At 37.7% G+C, this 22,710-nt stretch overlaps 1 protein-coding gene across 5 annotated transcripts in view; it reads left to right on the top strand.

Annotated features, from left to right (window-relative positions):
* Positions 1 to 22,710, top strand: part of MYT1L (myelin transcription factor 1 like) — a 134,343-nt gene that overhangs the window by 61,928 nt on the left and 49,705 nt on the right. For 4 of the 5 annotated variants that reach the window (XM_086461547.1, XM_086461545.1, XM_086461544.1 and 1 more), the window contains exons 9-14: positions 2,545 to 2,756; positions 3,644 to 3,646; positions 9,627 to 9,874; positions 12,156 to 12,392; positions 14,099 to 14,220; positions 15,143 to 15,211. In XM_086461547.1, coding sequence (XP_086317673.1) covers positions 2,545 to 2,756; positions 3,644 to 3,646; positions 9,627 to 9,874; positions 12,156 to 12,392; positions 14,099 to 14,220; positions 15,143 to 15,211 — 891 coding nt within the window. Of the gene's footprint in view, positions 1 to 2,544; positions 2,757 to 3,643; positions 3,647 to 9,626; positions 9,875 to 12,155; positions 12,393 to 14,098; positions 14,221 to 14,582; positions 14,646 to 15,142; positions 15,212 to 22,710 lie in introns of all 5 variants that reach the window. The other variant, XM_086461542.1, reaches the window with a different exon arrangement.

The raw sequence follows: 22,710 nt of genomic DNA, 5'->3' as shown, positions 1-22,710 counted from the left end.
TCCAGCTTTGTGCTATTGTCTCCTCTTTTGAGATATGTGGGTGGAAGAAATGTTATTTCTAAGAAGCTGAAGTGTGAAGGATACATGTAAAGGAACTAGACTTCTGCATGATTGTACCAGCTTTATGCTGATGATGCCCCAAGAGCTGCAGAATTTCTCCATGGATACTGCAGTATCTGTGGGCTGGGATAGGTACATCCCTCCCAGCTGCCTTGAAGAGCGTGGAGGAAGTGCCGCAGCTTTAGTTCCCAGAATTTCCTACTTATCCCATAGGTTTCTTAGTATTTTGCTGTCTTCTAGATTTAAAATCTGATAGGGCTGCTTAAAATGAAAGTTTTCTACTGTGTTATCAACATCATTCTTTGAATATTCCCTTAAAACTTCATCTAATCTTGATGGTCTTTTCAAAAACCAGTCTTTCCATAGAGCTAAGAACACAGAGTTATGGTTCACATCTACAGAAGACTTTTTGTCATGCCTGTTGACTTTGTTTTCCTTCCTCAGATTGTTTTTGATGGGCTTTGTCTTAACTGCCCGTAATTCAGATTGTACGATTTCTCATACAGCATCCCAGGCAGTTTTCTTAGGAAAGAGTTCTTCAAATTCTGTTAATAAAAAACCACTCTTTGAGGGAATAACAGTTTTTCACTTGATGGTAAAAGACAGATCAAAAATGCAGTGACTTTTGCCACGGCTCGTTAGAGGGAAAACACTGAAGTCAGATGCCATACAAAGAAGGCAACTGCTCAAAAGCAGCATCGAGTTTGCTGGCAAACTCCCTAGGACATTGTGCTGCAGTCTTAACTTTGCTTGTGAGCCTGCCCTGTGTTTCAGATTTTATAGGCAACTCAGATAATGCTTCCATCTTGTCTCCTGCTTCCCTTTTACCTTTAAGTCATTGAAGTATTTAAGGTGAAGAACTTGGGAGCTATTTATAATATTTGCATGCAGGCAACTGATGGGCAGACAGAGTTGTTCTAAGAGTAAATCTTGAATATTTGTCTTCATCCCAGTTTCCATCCCACCTGCATTTAAAATTTCTTACTTAAAAAGAAATCAAATTCATAGGACTTTTGTTCCACAGAAATTTTAGATTTACATTGAATGTACAGGATCTGAATTGCATTTTTTTAGCTAAATATAGAGTATCTTGAGAAGGATCAAAATATTATTCATATCAGCTCATTGTATAAATAAGCCCACTGTATTTTGTGAGGAAGGAGTGTCTAAAGGAACGAGCATACATAAATCAAAGGGAATAGTATGACTAATATGATTTCTTGGGTGATCTTTACATAAATATCCTAACTAAATTCTATGAAAATGAATTCATTCAGAAAAACATAATATTCAAAACCTATTTCTTACTATTTATCACATTCCATTTTGTCAGTCAGCATGATGATACTTCTGGTCTTGACTGAATTTATGTTCCTATGAATGTTCCTTCCATTTCCTCTGGTTATAAATAAAGAAAAAAAAAAAAGAAAAAAGACTTGATTATATGATTCTTGATTCCAGCAGAAGCACCTCAGGTATGCGGTTCATCATCTTTGCCTCCTGCTAAACACAGTAGGTAGACATGCTGTACTGTGTAGCAGTTACTCCCTAGGACCCAGTCGTATAACACTTTCTTATATAGGTAAGGCGTGCAGGATCTGACCTTCATTTAGCTGCTTTGAGACCTGATGACTTCCGTGTCTCCACTTGCAGAAGACAGAGTGACAGTGAAGTTCACTACAGCATTCTTTCACTGAGATTTCACAAGTTCCTCCAATGGCCAAATAAGATCAGTCAGGACTTTTCCTGACTATCCTTCCTGATCCTAAACAAAAGAAATATTTAGCTGATACAGTTTTATTCTGTATTAATTCTCAGGACCATCTTTGAAGTGTGCATCTGTGTATCAGGAATCGCAGCTCCTGCCAGAACCTTGAATTTAAGGGTGAGCAGGACCTGCGAAGCAGCAGCTCAAAGTCAACAGAGATTGCGAGACACTCCTGTGTATTTCTCAAGACGAAGATGGATTTGTATATTGAGGGATGAAACAGGACTAGATCCTTTGGAAAGCATACAGGAAAACAGTATACAGCTCTGTTGAAAGAAATTCAGAGGAAACTCCACTAATTAAGTGGAGCTTCCAGCGTTATTTTTTCTTTTTGACATTTAAAGGGATTTGTCCAAACTTCTTCTGTCAGTCTGCTTGCCCCTATTTAATTCACCTCCCAAAAGAGGAAATGTTTGCTATGTGATGCGATTACATGGGGAAAGGGAAACCCTGAAGTATTTTAAAACAGAATATTAAAATACCTTTAGCTACAGGATACATTTAGTGGTATTAGAATTAATTTTGTCTAGGCTTTGTTCAAGAAAATATATATTGTTTGTCTGCTGAAAATAACCAAACTAAGCAAATGCAATAATACATTGCTGCCTCTTGAGTACAAAAAATAACTAAGATTTTTCTAATCTGAACTATAAATTATGCACAAACACAGTAAACTGAACTGCATCTAACAAACTTTACATATCTTTAATTTCTAGGCCCATGTGCTTTGTTAAGCAATTGGAGATCCCTCAGTATGGCTACAGAAACAATGTCCCCACCACCACACCCCGCTCCAACTTGGCCAAGGAACTAGAGAAATACTCTAAGACTACGTTTGAATATAACAGTTATGACAACCATGCCTATGGCAAGAGAGCCATAGCTCCCAAGGTGCAATCCAGGGATATATCCCCCAAAGGATATGATGGTAGGAGGTGCACACTCTTATACATGAGAGACAAGTTTGCAGTTAATCATGTTGTTGTATATGTAAACATCATACAAATAAGATGTGTTTTCATGTTCATGTAGTATTATGAGGAATGCTGTCATGTGTAAATTATTTTAAAGGCCTTTTTAAAAAGTGTTGTTTTATACGGTGCTTGCTTCAGGATTGTTGCACTGGCAAAAGAACATCTCCAGCTATTAAGCTCCTGGGATGTCTTGATATCGCAATAAAAGCTAAGTGGTAGAGCTAGTCCTTATCTTGGTGTCTGGGAGACTCGGCCTCAAGGGTCACATTAAGATTCTCACTTCTGTATATTAGTTCACGTAGCCCATAAAGATAACATACTTGCTCTGTGGGGAAATGGAAGTAGAAAACCTGGATCTCATTGCACTTCAGAAATCACTCCGACTTACTTAATGAGGCATTTCTGATCATTTTGTCCTCATGAATACACCTGTTGAATTCTCTGGAAAGCCTGACATACGTCACATGTTTAGGAGTAGGCTGAAAGTGGCTTCAGTTCGGGAGAAGACAATGGATGGGGTCTGTTAGGCAAGAGGATTTTTATTAGGAGATAAAAAAGAACTCCAGGATAAAGAATGAGAATTTGGATTGTAGCTTTTGGGAACATCCAGAATTTTTAAGAACAATACAATTATGTGTGTGTATATATATATATATATATATATAGGCACTTGGCCTTGTTAAACCTCATAGCACTGGCCTCGGCCCATCGATCCAGCCTGTCCAGATCCCTCTGCAGAGCCTTCCTAACCTCGAGTAGATCCACACTCCCACCCAATCTAGTGTCATCTGCAAACTGATTGAGGGAGCACTCAATCCCTTCATCCAGATCATCAGTAAAGATGGTGAACAAGACCAGTCCCAATACTGAGCCCTGGGAGACACCCCTTGTGACCAACCGCCAGCTGGATTTAACTCCATTCACCACAACTCTCTGTGCTCAGCCGTCCAGCCAGTTTTTAACCCAGCGTAGGGTGCACCTGTCTAGGCCATGAGCCACCAGCTTTCCTAGGAGTATGCTGTGGGAGACGGTGTCAAAGGCTTTCTAAAGTCTAGGTAGATGACATCCACAGCCTTCCCCTCATCAACTGGGCAGGTCACCTGGTCATAGAAGGTAGAGTGGTGATCGTGCCCCTGTACTCGGCACTGGTGAGGCCGCACCTCGAATACCGTGTGCAGTTTTGGGCCCCTCACTACAAGAAAGACATTGAGGTGCTGGAGCGTGTCCAGAGAAGGGCAATGAAGCTGGTGAAGGGTCTGGAGAACAGGTCTTATGAGGAGCAGCTGAGGGAACTGGGGTTGTTTAGTCTGGAGAAGAGGAGGCTGAGGGGAGACCTTACTGCTCTCTACAGCTACCTGAGAGGAGGTTGTAGTGAGGTGGGGGACAGTCTCTTCACCTAAGTAACAAATGATAGGATGAGAGGAAATGGCCTCAAGTTGTGGCAGGGGAGATTTAGATTGGATATTAGGAAAAATTTATTTGCTGAAAGAATGGTTTGACATTGAAACAGGATGCCCAGGAAAGTGGTGGAGTCGCCATCCCTGGAGGTGTTCAAAAAATGTGTAGATGTCGCACTTCAGGACATGGTTTAGTGGGCATGGTGGTGTTGGGTTGACAGTTGGACTTGGTGATCTCAGAGGTCTATTCCAACCTGATGATTCTGTGATTCTATGATATATGTATAAAACCAAACTCTACATTTATCTTTTCTTTTTTTTTTTCTTTTTTTGAATGTTAACAGTTTATTTTTTGGTTAAAATGTTTGATACTACTCACTGAGTACCACAGGAGATTTCAGGCACGTGTCAGATTTTTGTTTAGGAAAACAGAAATGAATATACTGTATAGAACAATTTATGCTGTTGCCTGAACACAGACTCTGACATTCAAACGTAGGTAATTGGAGAAAGGGAAATTTGCTACAGCTCTTGCCTTCATAGTTCTGATATTTTGGATATTTCGCTTTCTCATAGAATCAACAGGCTAGTTCTTGACTATGGCAGAATGGAGAAGAGTTGTGAAAGGCAACATATTTTTGAGTAAAAGTGCCCTTTTTTCTTTTCTCATACACTCGTCTTGTTTACCTGTACCAGAATAAGGGCTTGAACATTATTAGAGGTAAACCAATGACTCTAACTGTGGTTAGTAATCTAATGACTGTACAGTAATATAAGGTAAATGAGATATCAGCTGTTGTCTATATGCCCTGTTTACTCTTGCAGAAAGGAAATAAGCAAAGTATTGCTGGGGATCCTGTGGTCATGCGTATTTTCGGATCAAATTACTGATGCTAAAGCAACTGTTATTTTTCTCATTTAAGACCCTTTTTCAGCAAATAGTTAAAAACTTTTTTTCCCAGATCACCAGAACTTGAAAATACAGGTAGCATTAAACACAAGTTTAACAACGGCCTTAAATAATGAAAGGTTAGGGTGATATAGGTCACTGTCTTTATGCACACTCATCATCCTTTAATAGAAATAGGAGTTTTGTCTGGAGGTAACAGTGGAGCTAGGTTGCTTCACTGCTCAAAAATATGAGCCAGAGAGGACTGAAAGACACTGTATATGTGTGATTCATGCTGGTACAGCAAGTAGACATGGTTCTTGTGTACTCAGAACAGCTGAAGCCCATTGTAGCTGCAGCAGGTTGTTTGCCAGATGAAGGCCTCTGGATTTGTTCCATACTCCTGGCTCTGCAGGAGGCAGCAAATGCTGTACCTGGTTCCAGGTGATGTGTGTGCTGTTTGGCCAGACAGAAAGGCTGACATGGTCCCAGAAATGCGATCTAATTTGAGTTTTTCTTTGTACCCTATCAGTGATTTTCATGAAACCTTTAGGATTCTCTTCAATATGCCATGGGCACTCCATCATATTTGGCCTAAATTTGCAAAGGGTTTCAAAGTTTCTTAGGAAAATCAGCTGAATTAGTTGAACGATGAAGTGATGTCCTGGGCACACTAAAATGGTCACAGTTCTGGCACTGACTTTCAACAGAACAGGGATTTTGCTGACAGTTACTGTAAATAACTGACTATGAACGAGATTTCAGGAAGAGACTCTTCACTTAAAAAGAGAAACTTTTCCTCAAGAAACTTTGCAGTATTTGTAGGTCATTTCATATTTGTGTGTAAAAAAAATTATTAATTATTGCTACTAAAACCATTATGGAGGTACAGAGTGCGCACCTGTTATGTATGTCAGCAAAACACATTTATATAAAAACAGATCTATTTCTGAAAAGTCGTCCTGAAAAATCTGAAAGCAAGCCTAAGGTTTTGGGAGAACTTGCAGTTAAACAGTGCTTTAATTTTTCTGACTATATAAGATGAGACAAATACTCTAAGGATATGAAAAATCTGTAACTTCATGTCTCAATCCTTTTTTAATTGTAAGCTAGCGCTGTATTTTCATCATCAGAGAAAGGGATTATGTGTTCAATAAGTGTATGGTTGTGAGTGACGTAAACATAAAAAGCTCCTTTGTATTGTTTTCTTGATTTTTTTTTTTTCCAGTAAACTTTACTAAAAAACAAACAGAAAATGGATACTTTTGTATTGTGGGGTGGGATGCTGTGATATTTCTTGAGAAAGTTTGTGTTTGTGGCCTTGTTTTTCCTTTGAAACCAGTCTCATAGTGAACTGGATATTTGGCTTATGGTATACAGCAGCAGAGGTAAGAACAGCAGGCAGAGGAGACAGCAACTCTTTCAGTTGCTCAGGTGATGGCAGGAGCTCCTCTCATTCCACCAATAGTTCTGAGTCCTTTCATCAAAACACTGAGAAAATGTTAGAAGTGGGATTCACCTGACCATATCTAGACTTGTACAATGTCAGTACCTATATCTGAGCTCGTCACCCCTTTCAGCTCCAAGGAGAAAGATAGACACTTCTCTGATTCCATACATCTCCTCCTGAAGTGCTTATTTAAAACTGGTCGGGTGAATCATTGCCTGAAAGTTCCTAATTTTTTCTACTGCCTGTATAGGAAACCTATAATGACTGGGTCAGATATCTGAAGTTAGGTGAGATGAGTCTCTCATTGTGGAAATCAGGAAAAGTGTTGAAACTGTAATTCATTTGCGTAACACATTCAGTATTTAGGCAATACTGGGTATGAAGGTGCCTGGGCAGAATTTAATTCCACTCCAAATATCTTCCTTTGGTCCTTTGCATTGTTGTGATCTCTCCCACCCCTCTGTTGTTAATTAGCAAGAGGAGCCTGTAGACTTTGAGAGGTTCTTTGTAATCAGCCCCTAGGCATGTCTGGTGGGAGGCCAGTTTGGGTATGCAGTTGGTTAGATCTGTGTCTGTTATTTAATGGGAAAGGTGTTCCCCACATTTGGGTTCACTCTGGATCACAAAGCATAGGTGGACTGCAGAACTTCCAAAACCTGGTGCCACAGGGTTGAGCGATGTATCGAGCAGAATTATCTGGTATTGAAACAATGCAGCTTTGCCTTCATTAAAGATCAACTTGATTTAGTTGCTTATAAATAAATGATCTTTGTTTCTCCTGAAAAGCTAATGTGAAATGAACAGTCTGGGTTATATGACTCATCTTAAAATGTACAGCTACAGTAAAGTTAAAATAACCATGGCCATTTGTCTCTTAAGTTTTGCTTAAATTATTGGTAATCTAAAAGCTAATCATTGCATAGCATGCTTACAGTACTTTACATCTTCAAAGTGTTTTGCAAGTGAATCACAACACAACTAAATTTTAGAAGCAACTTTCTGTTTATAGGGAAAATGAATTCGAGTGATAACATAGTTTGACCAAGGCCACAGAGGAGTCCATATCAGAGCCTGCATGAGTTTCTGATGGTTAGTCCTATGTGTAAAGCTGCTTCTTTCTCCCGTTCTTTAGCACACATACTCATATATATAGAATTTCCCATGTAGTATGTCTCTTATGTCTGTCTAAATGTGACCTGCTGTAACAAGACTAACATTTTTTGCAAGTGACAGAAGTCTTATTTGTTCATAAGAATTTTGAAAGATATTTCTAATTTGACAAGTTCAGTGGTACAGGGTGCTTGCTGCGTTAACACAGTAGAAACGGAATTATTCAATTATTTCCTTCCTTAAGTTTAGGAAAGTTCTTGTGTGTGTTGGATACCGTCACTAAATAACAATGGATAAATGCTGAATTTTTAATGACCACTGACTACTATATTAATAATGAAAGTCTTGAGAAATAGTTCACAGATTTATTATTAGTGGATACCCTGCTAGAGTAGTGCTACTGTGTGTTCAAAACAAAGAAATGTGATGAATGTTCAGCATTCACTTCACTTAAAAAAAATCACGCCCTGTGCATTATGTGGCTTTCCTAAGAAAACTCCATCTGTTATGAATTAAGTGAAATACTATTTTCTTTACAGTAAGAATAATGGTATGATTTTTTTCAGGTTTTTTAGAGAAAGGAAGATGACATAAGCTCTAGCAGAGATATTTTGCTTTCAAATTCTTCTTTTGAACCTTGCCTGACTACCAAAGCAGCCTGTGGTTCACAAATGGGCTGTGCTCATGGGAGCAGATTATTATATGTCTGCTCCGACAAATACACCTGAAGAGTCTGGCATTTAAATGGAGCCCATCAGAGAAGAGCTCTAGCTAGGGCCTGACCTTTTTTGTATAGCTCTCTAATCAGCATGCTAGTTGGTTATTGTTACACTGTGCTATAAGGTGTGATCTCTGCAGTATACATTTCCATCTTAAGGGGAAAGTGGTTGCATGTATATATCCTTACTGACCTTGACTTTTACTTTTTTATGAAAATATATAAACTCATATTGAGGAGACAAACTCACACTTTCTTGCATTTTATTTAAAACAGCTTATTTGGGAAGAGGATTGGAGAAATAAGTGGGCTAATAGGGCTGTTTTCCATTATTACTATAATACCTTTGGCTGCAAGGAGCGTTTCTTAAAAGCAGCCACAGTGCTTCGTTGTATTTAGTTATACTGGACGTGAGCTTTGTCACTGCCTTAGCTCTTCTGTGAGCACTTGTGGCTGCTGTCGGTCAGAGTACGGCTGAGTGCTGCTGTCCTCAGCGTGAGCAGGAAGGATGTCTTTGGTCCTTACTGTTTTTATGAAGAGTTGCAGGTGCTTCGGTTGTTTGAGGGTGGGGACGCTTCACTTATATCTGTTTCCATTTATACAGCCACTGCTTCTGCCTTTGTGGAAGCCATGGTAAAACTCACATGTGACCACCACCTTTCTTCTTCCATCATGTTCCTCTCCTTTCTGATGGCCAGTATCATAATATTTGCCTGTGATGTAGGAAGAAGAAACCTCTTAGGAAGCATGGGATGTCTGAGGACACATGGGTAGCGCTGTGGCCCAGAGACCAAGCCTGTCAGCCTTACAGTGGTCTTGATCTGCAAGGGGAGATCTGGGCCTTAAATTAACAGTTTGCTCATGTAAATAGGAAAAGGTCCTGTAGTGTTATGTTGTCCCTCATTAATAAAAATGAGTGAGCCAAGCAGATCCTACCTTCTGTCTGACTATATATGTGGGGTAAAAGCAGTTTTTCTGTGTTTTTATTGTTTTCTAAATCCAGCCTGTTTGTCAGAACAATTCGTGATCACATCATGCAGATTTTTACAGGAGATTATTTCATACAAACTCACATATGTAGCATATAAAAGTCAAAGACAAAAATCAAGAAATACAGCCATCGTTCTTGTTGCGGGCTTTTTTTTTTGGCCTCGGTTACTGTTGCTCATTATAAATTTCACCTCCAGCAGTTTGTTTTTCTCTTCACTTATGCAGAATGCTCCTTCTTTTGAGTCATCCTTGTCATGTTTCTTCCCACAGCTAAACGCTACTGTAAGAATTCAAGTCCAACCAGCAGCACAACAAGCAGTTATGCCCCTAGCAGCAGCAGCAATATGAGCTGTGGTGGAGGCAGCAGTGCCAGCAGTACCTGCAGCAAGAGCAGCTTTGACTATACTCATGACATGGAGGCAGCGCACATGGCTGCTACTGCTATTCTGAATCTCTCCACTCGCTGCAGGGAGATGCCTCAGAACCTCTCCACTAAGCCTCAGGATCTCTGTGCGAGGGTAAAAATGAGTAATTCTGTTTGTTGATGAAGATTTCTCTTTACTGCACTTGCGCTGTGGCCCTGATAGATAGAAGAATAGCTTTAGTACATCTTGCTTTTTTTTTCTTTTCCTCAAAATTAACATAATCTGGTGGCTCTGCTAAAGCAGAGGGGGAAAAAAAAAAAAGATGCAAATTGCTCACAGGTATCTCGGGAAATCCGGGTTGGTATATAAACTGATGATACTGATATCATGTACTCCTTTTTTTAATTTGTCTCTTACTAGTGAGATCTATAATTATAAAAGATGTTTGGATTGCTCAAGTGGTATTAATTGCACTACTGATTTTTTTGCTAAACACAGTCTGATTCATACATTTTGTGAAAAGATTAAGATTTACCGATGTATTTTCATTTAAAATTCACAAATGGGACCTAATGTTGTAAGATGTAGTATGAAGAAATCTGTGCTACTTGTATGTTATAATTTCTTGCCTGTCTGTGACATCACAGTCTTAAGTCACTGCATAATAGATTTGAAATGAACAAATCTTCCAGTACAGGTGACTTTAAATGTGCTTAACAGTAGTACAGAGTCACTAATGTTCATAGAGCCTTTTGTTGTTAAGCTATATATATAAAGAAAAACAGTGCACTATTAGCATTCATTAAAGATTTCCCAGAATATTTTTTTTTCATTATGAACTTTAAGTTTTGACTCTGATTGCTGTTAAGAAATGAGTATTCTAACGTGCACCAGCGAACAGTACAGTGCTACCTATAGGAGACCACTAGATGGCTAAGTAGACAGATGCAGTGCAGGGGAAACATTTTTATTGTGCTTATAGAGAGCTTTTGAGCTGGCAGACATGTTCTGTTCTTCTACATATAGACAAAGGTTTTCCTCCCCTCATGGTGTAAAGCCCCTTGATCATTCCTAACAAACTAAGCCTATAGAAGTAAGTATTAGTAATAATCATGATTTGAGCCAGAATGGCTGGTGACTTTGTTTTCAAATGCTGCTTTTGTATTAATTTATTTAATACTGTTCAAGAGAGAAATCTCTTTCTGGCGTGTAAATAAATGCAGTTGTTCTCTATATCAACACGATGGAAAAAGTTGGAATAAAATGCTAAAAATCTTCAATGTCAAAACCAAAAGGGGCTTCTTTCCTAATGTGTCACCCTATATTGAGACTGAAGGAATGAATCTGAGAAGATAAACAAGTACTTTCTAAATTAAATTAGCAGGATAGCAGCAATTAGATACACGCTCTGACAAAAGGCAGTAATTCAGAAAGAGAGATCTGCATTCACAGTGCTTTCCTACAGCTCTGTTGTTACTCAAGAGAAGAGAAAATCGCCAGACATACAAGGAGTCAGTTGCATTCACATTAGTTTTGAAATGAAATTTCTTGTGGAGTGTTTCATTTTTGAAAAGATGAGGGATTCTTTGTGGGCATTTTAATTTTATCTGTCCTTAGCTTTTTAAAATTTCTCTTAATTTTAAGATATCTTATTTCTCCTCATCTAATATGATAGACAACCCTTGTTTGTTCCTATAAAAGAAAAAGTCAGCGTCCATACTCACCCTAGTTTTCACAGTAACTCAGCCGCCGCAGAGATTGGCACAACTATTGTTGCAACTATTCTCCTACTGAAATTTATTGATTATAGAGATATATATATGAAGTGTTAATACATTTACATTTGCAGGGAAGGAACTGTGAAATTTGCATGTATTTCCTCATTGGCAAAAGGTATCCAAAAGGCCTTGTTTTGGTACCCTACCTCTCTGTTTAATTTTATGGCATTATCTATTCAAGCATTGACTGTTATTGTTAAATAAGCAAAGAAACAAAGATTATTTGATGCTATCTGGTTTTTGTTACTCTAATCACCCAGACAGATGTCAGGACTGGGTAACAAGAATTATGCAGATGTTAACATATAGACAGTCACCTGTCACAGAATAAATCAAGAACATAAAGACAACGACAAGAAAATACATTTAGAAATTTCTCCTTTTTATTCCAAATTTTGCACCTGTGTGGCATGAGGGGTAATGAAGAGTCTCCCCTCTTCCCCCAAAGATCAGATTAACCATTCAGGGAGAAATCTACTTGAACAGCATTAATGTTGTGTAACAGCATCATGCTATGTGTGGGAGGGGGCTCAATGCTTACAATCTATACAGGAATGGAAAAGCGTTTTATCATTCTGCTAGGCAATCAGATTGAAGAAGAGGTAACAGTTTGCTAGTGTGAAGCTGAATTAACAATATTTTTCTTATTTTGACAGAATCCTGATATGGAAGTCGATGAAAATGGGACGTTGGATCTGAGCATGAACAAGCAGAGGCAGCGAGATGGTTGCTGTACCATTTTGACACCACTGGAGCCAATGTCCCCACAACGGCAAGCCGTGATGAACAACCGGTGTTACCAACTGAACGAGGGAGACTGCTGGGACTTGCCAGTGGACTACACTAAAATGAAGCCCAGTAGGATAGATGAAGATGATTCCAAAGAGATTAATGTATGTCTTTTTCATCTATTAGTTCTTGTTGCAATCTAATTTTGGTAATTCATTAGATTTCTGAAATTTGGAGGGAAAGAGGAAACAAAATTAATATGTGATAAAAATGGTGGTTTTCTACAAAAAGGACTTTCTGCTGGTTAGTCTTTAGGACTGTATCATGCTGGCACACATCTGATCTGTGACTAAGTTCCATAAGACAACTTTTGAACCATGAATGTGAATCATGTTTTCTAACAGCATCATCTTGTTAACAAATATTTTCTGCAGTAAAGATGTTTTGCTATATCCAGATTGCATTACTCTGTATAAGCAAGTTGGCATAACTGTGTAATACTGGGATAATCAGCTCTCAAGACAAGATATTCTCCTAAATTTGAAAACCATAAATGATGTGCTGAGTATTTGAAAGCATGTATTACTTAGAAATCAAGTTAAACAAAAGCAGCAGAGTATAATATAAGCTTTCAACTCTTGAAGCTAATCTTCTTCTAGATTACTTGCACACTCGTGATAGCTCTGTGTGTGAAAGGGCCTGTATTAATGAAATACTTTCTTTCAAGAATACAAAGAAGGGATATTAGAAATCAGTGTACCTTTAAACTCATAATACCAAGACAACAGCAAAACCTTTAAACAAAAGAGGCAAATAAAGAAAATGTGTTAGTGAATTTATTTTACTTTTCAAAACTTAGAATGGCCAGGACACTGAAGAGGTCTGCTGACAAGGTTCAGTGCCGCTGCTTTTGTTCATCAGGTTCTAGCCCTTATCTACTGTGCAGTTTACAATCCTGCTGTCAATGTAATTTAGCTCTTTGGAGATTTCTAGAGATTGTTCTCTGTTTTTTCTTGGTTAGTAACAGAAAATTAGGCTAATTGTACATAAAACTATTTTCAGTAACTTTGAAACATATAATGAAGTGGCATTTTCACTAGATACACTGAATGCCTTCTAGCTTTGCTGTTAATTACAGTTTTGCTACTAATTTCACTGAAGTTAGGAGGAAATCTGTCACTATCAAGGAAACGTGGGGTAAACCAGACAGTATAGGGTGTTTTTTCCAGAGCGAGCAGAACTCCACATTTCCACTGTGGTGTTTATAGCACCATCTGCAGGAATCGCTGATTCAATGCATTCAGCCACTTCATTCCTGAAATAGATGATTTTGGATTTCTGAATGCATCAGTAAAGTTGATTACAAATTACATAATTCTGCTTTTCCAGACATGTCCACTGAGGTTTGCCCCAGATTGAGAATCTGTGTGTAGATGTTAAGATTGCGCCTGTTTCATCTTTGAGATGTTCTAAAAGATGAAAAATGTTACTTAAGATGTCTTTCTGATGCCTAAGGTGCTGTATTTAGTCATCTTTTTTCCCTTTCCTTTGTTTTGCAGTGACTTTAGGAAAAAATACTGATTCTTTTAAAGCAAAATAATATGACAGCTATAGACAAAGCTGGTTTGCCCTTTTTTTTTTCTTTTCTAGTTAAATAAACCATATATTCCACATATTGTGAGGTCTTCATCACGATATCCAGATACTATTTAAAGGTTTAATAGGTGAAAGAGTATAAAATAATTTTATTAATTTTCCCTGGCAGAATACAATAAAGAAGGAGATAACATCTGATGACTCTGCTTTGCATTATTTTGTGTAGGTTGTAGCCTCACCTAGCTGAAACTAATGCGTATGTATTTGCATGTAGCCAGAAGATTTGGATCCTTTCCAAGAGGCGCTTGAAGAAAGAAGGTATCCTGGTGAAGTTACAATCCCAAGCCCTAAACCCAAATACCCTCAATGCAAAGAGAGCAAAAAGGATTTAATAACGTAAGCATAATGTGAGGTGAAATTATTTTTTTCCTTTTAACCTTTTCTCTCTTTGTCTTTTTTTAAACAAACGAGTACATATACGCCTTGCAGTATGAGCATGCAACATTTGCAGCATATAAATGTTTCAAACTGCCAGTTAAGTAAAGTGATAAGCTAACGTGTATTTGCTTGTTCTTAATGATGCTATATTGTATTGAGACGCCATTTTCATTTAAACCTGTTCATTTTGCAGCTTTTCGATTAGGATGCTTAAAACCCCTTGCAGTCATTGCAGCTAAACTGGAAACAATGAAACTTTTAAAAGTTTTTTTTTAAACATACTTACTATTTTGGCTGTTTTTGTTTTTGTTTGGTGGCAGATGTCCAACACCAGGGTGTGATGGGAGTGGTCATGTGACTGGTAATTACGCCTCACATAGAAGGTGTGACTTCATTTTTTTCATGGTGGATTCTGTCTTTTCAATTTATTGTTTTCAGCTTACCTCAACAATGCTGTCAAAGTAAAACGTTGAACTATGTGTTAACCCTTTGAGTAATATATGTTGATCTTAAAAGCATGCTAATTTGTGTGTTGTATAAACGTCTTTTATTTTTAAATAGATTACTAAAATTTCCAAAGTCTTCTTAAGCATTTAAGTAGTTAACCCAGGAATCTCAAATATTCTTTGTTACATTTTGCTAGTTCATAGAGAAACAAACAAACAAAAAGAACATTTACAGTATGTAATTTTGGAAGTAAAATTGATACCTAAATATATTCAGAGGGTTAACTATATTACAAAATTCAATATTACAGCACTTGCCCCATCGCTTTTCTGCATTACAAACTTTTACTTTTTAATTTTTATGTTGTGTTTGTTTGGGAGTGTTCAGTTAATGAGAAGATTAACTTACTTGTATGTCCTGCCATGTCTTACAGTTTATCTGGCTGTCCCTTGGCTGACAAAAGCATTCGAAGTATGCTGGCCACAAGCTCACAAGAACTCAAGTAAGATATAAAAACCAAATATTTTCTTTATAAATATTTATAAATAGTTTTCTTTATAAATAGTGTATAGTTGTGTCAGAAATTAGAAGTGCTGTCTGGAGAGCTGCTGCAGAAGGGGCTGATCCTGCTTGGAACATGGGTTGAAGTCTCTAGAAATTTCATGCAAGCTGGCTCTATACATAAGTCTGTTGACGTAGTATTTCCTTTTGTGTATTCATTAGGTGATAGGGATGGACTAAAGTCAGAACTTCTGGAATTTTATCTAAATGTTTGAATTCCTATTCAATTTTTTTCTGAACGTTTGAGTTCACTAGTTAGAACGGAAAATTCTCATGCGATTAGACTAATGCAATACTTCTGATTACTCAACCAGTAAAGTGCTGTAGTTTCTCAGACATAGATTGGAGAAAGTAATTTGTTTTTCCCTAATGCTTGCATAATTTTCCCCAGGTTTGTATCACTGTTATCAGCTTAATGCATTTTCTCATTTGACTATGTTTTTTAGTGTTTACTTAGTTATTCCCCTACTTAAAATGCATTGTTTACAATTCCTTTCAGTTCTTTGGAGTGACAATTGTGAGCAATGAAAATTAGAGAATCACAAGACTTAGCTTTGATCTGTCTTCCTGCACCATGTGCTCAACTGCAACTCTGTATGTGGAAGAACTATAGCATTTGTTAGTGCTATGAGATAATGGTACTCCTGAGTTGGTACTATGGTTAACATGGAAAGATGTTGACAAGTAACGAGGAAAAATTGGGTAGCGAAAGTATGAACGGATAGCTTATGCTGCCATGCTAAGCAGTATTCTGTCTTTACCATACACGAGTGCCTTAAATAGCATTTTTTGAGTTCAGTACATACCCTGATGAAAAAAAACAAACCTTGGTGTAAAGTGTGGAAAGATAAGAAAGCAAGCATGAGAAAGCTACTGAAGATTACTCTTTAGTCTTAGCTACTTTAGTCACTAGATGCAAACAATAGGTACAAAATTTACAATTTATTTCCCACCCAGTCAAAAATAATGCTTTGAAACTATCAGTTTAGGTCATGCTGGTATATGCTGCTAAAGGCGATGTGATACGCAAGGGGAAGGGATGTAAATGAGATCAGGGAAAACACGTAAGTATAAGCAGAGTAGGAGACATAATCTCAGAGAAACTCAGATTTGGACCTAGATTTTGTGTTGGGATGGGTCAAGTGGTAGATGTTCAAGGAACTGTAATTACATAAGCAAAACACAGACAAGACTCTTGGGGAAGCACGAATAATACTTTAAGCACATACTTTGCTGCTTTAACCCTTCATAAAGCTTCCACTTGTGTTAGGAATGTGTTCCTGAATTACCCCAACTCCTCTGGCTTTCTCAAGCATCTGTAGTCAAGCCTATGTAATAGAGACCAGGAAGGAAAAAAAAACACTTAAACTTGAGACCCCACTCCTGTCTCATGCCATTCTCTCTCCCTATTTCAGATTTTGCTTAAGCAAAGAGAACGGGATTAAGTCATACTTAAAGTTACATTTTTAGGTTTGGCATCTACTATTTATTTAGTATTTAGCTTAATTTGGTTTTTTAGCAGTTATTGTAATACCTATTGAACACATAAAATCTCTGTAAGTGAATTAAAAATTTAGGAAATGCCAGAATTTTAAGCAGGCTTATTTAAATCAGTTCTCTTTTGCATTTTTATTACAAGGCAATCCTTCATTTTCCGATCATATATTTTTCCATAGAATAACAAGATAGTTCGCTGCACAGGGCAGACAGTAATCACTGCATAAGCAACTAATGAATTTCTTCTGTTTTCCTCATTATCTCAAGTGTAGCCCTGTCTGTTATTCACTGCACTTTTCTCAAACTGTAGTCTCAAGATGTAACTACTAATTCACTCACACATTTGTCACTACCATTACATCTGAGTCTCTGACTTAACTTATCTTTGTTCTAAAGGAATTAATTTATTTTCATCTGCAGTTATACTCTGAAGTAAGTCAGGATTGGTATTATCCCCATTTTAAAAGCCAGAAAACTTAAGCATATAATTTTGATTGCTCAGTTTGAGACTTCTAGAACTCAGTTTGTCGTGGTTCTTCATATTGTAGAGAACTCTGTGTGCTCAAAGCCAAGTACCCACTGAATTTACTTGGAGCTGTGGGAATTTAGCAGTTCTACATGATGAGTGATTGACCCTTGTGAAAAGGGATGAACTCTACCGAAAAAGCAGGACCGAATCCAGTGTTCCAGAACAGCCATGGAACTATTCTTCCTCCTCCCCCAAAACTCTGATCAGCCCCAGCTTCCACTCTGTCCGTTCACTCTGTCCTGTTTTCCTTCATCATTTTCTCTACATTGCTCCTTGTCTCGAGATCCTTGTCTAATCAGCCCATCTCCTGCCTCCATCACATTTATATTTTTATTGTCCTCTAGCTCTACATCCTGCTGAAGTTAGTACAGAGAGAGAAATAAAACATCTCCGCATTTCTCACATATATTCAAAAACAGGGAAGTAGGAGTCTTATGGATGGCAGCATCCTTTATACAGTTCTCATTTATGCTCTTGTTCTCTGCCTAAGATGGAAGAAGATGTGATCATGTAAATGATAATGCGTATGCACAAACAGCTAAACCAAAGCTACATAAGCGATTTTGGTTTGGGAATTTTTAACTGTGAAGTACTTCATTTACATCTGTTATATTTCTGTGTGTGAGGTCTGGGGATATAATTTCCTTGCTTTTAAAAAGAGCAAGCTGAAAAGAAGCAGAAATTCCGTAATGTGTAATGCTACTGGCTCTCTGTCAGGCCACCAACCACCGTGGGAACTTTTGATATCTGCTATATAGGTCACCTGAACTACTGTGTTAGCAAACAGCAGTAGAAGGTATAACGCTCCGCATGGACTGGCACCAGGAGAGGTGGGGAACATTGCTGGTGTGTTTCATACATATTTGCTGACAGCAGAAGAGTAGTGAGAATCAGTAACCTTGGCTCCTGCCCCAGGCTGTAGAGAGAAATGTATACACATTTTTTGCCTATATCCCAAGCTGAGATCCCTTCTGTCCTGTCCCTACCAATCTGTACTGTTCTCATCACTTCTTCAGCTTTTATTGCCTGTTCCAGTTTTCAATGTAGTTTTTTCCAGTCATCCATAAAGATTTCAACCTCTGTAAAATTTCTGGAAAATACTTTTTTAATGCGTGGGGTACAGAGAACAGTTGATAGTGCGGTAGAAGAATTGGTAGTGCAGCATAGGGATCATATTTCTGGACTGCATAGTTTGGAAAGATTTCATACTTCTGTGGCTTTACTGTGCATAGCTTATGTAGCAAATATCGCATATTTGCTGGTAAAGCCTTTATATCACATTTTACCAATCCATGATCTCCTCATGTTTATTGTATACCACACGCAAGTTACGTATCATGCAGCTTCCTAACTGGAATTTTGCTGACGCACTGATTTGTTTTATGCCCCAATTAAAACAGAAAATAGCAGACACTTCAAATAATATTCATTAATAATATCATTCAGGTAGTATTCATAATCAAAATAATATGAGAATCTGAAAAGGTTAGACAAAAGTTTATTTTGCTTAACAGTTATGCTGTGTTGCCTTTTGGTAGTTGTGGCTCCATAGATTACGTCACTCACATTTCCTGGCTCCCAGAATAATAATTTTACAGCTTTCAATTAAATTATTCCTGGGTCAGCATAATTATTCCTTACCACCCATGCTTCTCTTCTATAAGGCTTCTTGCTCAGGTTTACCATGCAGATTGTACAATTTTCCACTTTCACCCAAAGCCCAAGTGGAAACACAAGAGTCTTTGTGCATAGTTTATCAGCAGACCGAAGCAGTTACACAGCCTGGTCAATGATCTCCAAATAACAGAAGAATTTCTTCAGCCTTAGTTCTCAGTTACTGCTGCTGGCAAAAAAAGAGGTCAACAGCTTTAAGAGTCTCTGAAGAAATTAATATCTGGCAAGAATCCAAGCTTTTCCAGCATTAAGAATTTGGTTATAGTACTTGTGAAAAGCAACTAATTTTTAAAGGACCTAGGGACACTGTATTGATAAGTAAACTTAACTATGGTGGGAAAGCAATTAACAGCCCACCCAGTGACAGCTACCAATATTAAAATATTCATAAGTTAAATCCAGTTTAATCTTACTCAGGGGCTTTTCCTTATCAGTTTTCTTTATTTACTCCTTGTCATAGGAGGTTTTTCTAGCAGTTACAGTTATTTCAAAAATGTAATCCCATTGTAGAATTATAAATACTATAAAAAAGCAACATTTTGAAGCACTTTAAATCTTATTGAAAATAAAATTTAAAAACCCCCAAACCTAAAATTAATTATTGTTTTTAAAAGGACACATTTTGATCGTCAGTAAATGAATCCCAGCCAAAATGCAGTATACTGACTGAGAATATTTCTACTCAGTGTACAGCCAACGTGGGAACCAGAGAACCTGGGTACCAGAGACTCCAGGAAAATTACAAACTTAGTTCTATTTAGTGCTACTTTGATGTAAAAATAATAATGGTTTTTCAAAGGCCATAGGTAACTAAATGTTAGCTTGGTCTACTGAGGAACTTACTATCAAATTGTCAATATTTACCCTTGGTCCTTTGGGTCAGTTTTCTGCCAGAAAATCCCATTAGTACTTACATTAAAGAATCTGAACCTCGGAAAGGTTTGCAGTTCAACTGGGTGTCTACATCTGATACAACCGGGTACTTATCTGATACTGTTGTAATATGCCCAGTGCTTCAGTCCCAAAGCATCTGTGTCACTCTGTAGATTTTGCATGTCATTCATTGTTTTCTGTGGTGGACATCTTTTGGTATTCCCCCACGGCCCTTACAAGGAGGAATACAGTCTCATTTCCTTCTCTACAATGCAGCCTGAGAGCTTCTCTTTTCCACATCTCTTCTTAACTCAAAGTGAGGAGCTTAGTCTATTTTTGCACATTCTCCATGATCAAGTAAGGGTTGGAATTTCTCTGCCTTCTTCTTCTTTCTGTGTCACTCTGCCCTAATTTCCATATTCTTGGTGGTCATCTTCTACTCTTTCTCTTCCCTTTATCCTTGTCTCCCTGTTCCCAGATGTGTCATCCTAGCAGTGTCTTCCATTCACTTCAGATGGAAAAGTGAGTTTCATTGAAGGTGTCCCTGTTAACCACAACTCTTTTAGGAAGAGCAACTCCATGCAGTTCAGCTTTTTCTGGATAGAAAGGATATCCTTAGCTCATACTTCTAGGGAAACTCTTCTATGTTAGTGGAAACTCTTCTATGTTAGTGTAATCTCTAATATTCACTTTTTATTGGTGTAATTTTACTGCAATTTGCTTATCAAGAATTAGCAACTGAGAAGAAGGGATATCCTCCCAGAAATGGAGAAGCTTCTGTTGTATTTATTCTGATGAATATATAAAATAAAATATTGCCAGAAAAAAGTAGTATTTTCTTCCTCGCTTCAGTCATCTGGCAAAAAATAGGCCTTCTCCAAATACAAAATTAAAATGCAGAAAGAAAAATTAGTATGATATATTAGTAAAACACCACAGAAGCATTCCCCTCTTACAACAGGCAACCAGGTTATTCTTGGACATTGATTGGTGCCTATGTTATTTAAATCTTGATAGCTCTCCCAATGTACAGTCACTTTTTTAATACTCAGACCAGTTATTTCGGCAGAGATCTGTTTAGCTGCTGAAGTGATTTCTCCACCTACATCCTGTGTTTTCCACTTGAGGAATGTTTTCCGATGTTCAGTGCCTGGGTGTACATTTGTTGCTTCATCTGCACAGGAGTATTATCCCTTGCCTTGCCTTGCCTTGCCTTGCCTTCCCTTGCTTTGCCTTGCCTTGCCTTGCCTTCCCTTCCCTTTTCTTCCCCTGCTGAGATGACATCTGTCCTCCTAAAAGAACTCATTAAACTATGACCCATTCTATAGTTTTCACTCACTTTTCTCTCAGAAAATTCCTCTTTGTTGCAAGAGCAATAACCATTTTCATTCTTATATCACTTTTTTTAACCCTGTTATGTCCTCTTTCTTTTTTCTACATGGGGAACTTAATAGAAGTTGTCATTACAGTTTTTCTTGAATACTGAGGTTATTGAGCTTAGTAAGTAGTCTTGTGTTACAATGATATACTCCTTTGATGCTAAGTATGTACCCTTTGAATCTGCAGATATGTTTTTAAGTTCCTTGGTGTTATAGCTAAGTTTTATAGAGAAAATGTGATTGCGAGGACCAGACATGATGTATTTGGAGTAATGTTAAAAATTACTAGAGTGAGTCTTTGTAAATGATAGTGTCTTATTAAGTTATCTGCAATGTTATGGTAAAACAAACTGCAATTTTTAATGTGTTATTAAATTGCAAGTTAGCGTGCAAGTCTAATTTAAATTATTAAAAACAAAACCAGGGAACATAGATCCCAAATATTAGTTCACCTATAAGGAATAATCTTTCCCACTTTGTTCAACTAGATCCTTGGGCCAAGTGAAATTAGGAATCTCATGTGGTTTCAGTGGGTTTTTTTTGCATTTTTGTTTCCTGTATTTATTGCAGATTTCCACTTGGATACCTTATCTTTGATGGCAGCATGCATGCCTGGCCAGAACAGAACACCTTGGGCTCTGTTCCTGCACTTCTCAATACTCAAATGGGCACTGTAGGTTATACCTAGCATTTCCAACCTCATGTTGTGTGGTGTTATGATAATGTCCTTTGTATAGAAACCCATCATCTGCAGCAACCTCATCTCTGTAGTCGCAATAAGTTTTACATATGGAAGTGGCTGGGCTTTTTTTCTGTTAGAATAACTCATTCAGACTCCGGTAAGGTTGAGTCATTCCATTTTCCTCACCTAAGTTTGTCAACTTTTGTCTCCAAAATGGAAAAGAGTTCTGTTTACATAAGACCCTTCATCATTGTTTTCATTACTGAGAGGTAGTCTTGAAAGCATGTACTCTCTAAAAAATTCCTTAAAAGCCATCTGCATATCAGTACCTCTGATGCTGTGAAATGTTCCATGCAGGCACAAAACTGTTTGCATGAAGCACCTTGCAGAATCAGGGCCTTAGTAAGTTTTCAATAGCATGAAATGCTCTCAAATTAGAGGCTTCCATTGCATAGTGGCATCTACAATAGCCAAATAGTTTGTGGCCTCTTTCTTTATGTACTTAATTATTTAAAACAAAACATTTTTGGTAGCTGTACTTTTTTACTGTTTGGATTTCAATCAGTATTTAAAACCATTTGCCACTTAGTTATGACCCAAAATAGTCTCAATTCAGGTGAATGTTCACTGAATTAGAGTAATTTTTTCAAAACAACCTGTATGACTTAAGAGTCTAAACTTTGCTTTCAGAAGGAATGTAAGTGCTGGGCATCTGTGTCCGTGAAACTTCTGTATGCCTAACTTTGAAAGTGGAATTCAGTGTCTGCAATAACTTAGGCGGTTTTGAAGACACAACCGTTAGTCCC

The sequence above is a fragment of the Leptosomus discolor genome, chromosome 2, assembly GCF_034619465.1.
Source record: "Leptosomus discolor isolate bLepDis1 chromosome 2, bLepDis1.hap2, whole genome shotgun sequence".
Classification (NCBI taxonomy): Eukaryota; Metazoa; Chordata; class Aves; order Leptosomiformes; family Leptosomidae; genus Leptosomus; species Leptosomus discolor.
The sequence above is the reverse complement of the archived record's forward strand: the minus strand, read 5'-3'. Positions and strand labels throughout refer to the sequence as shown.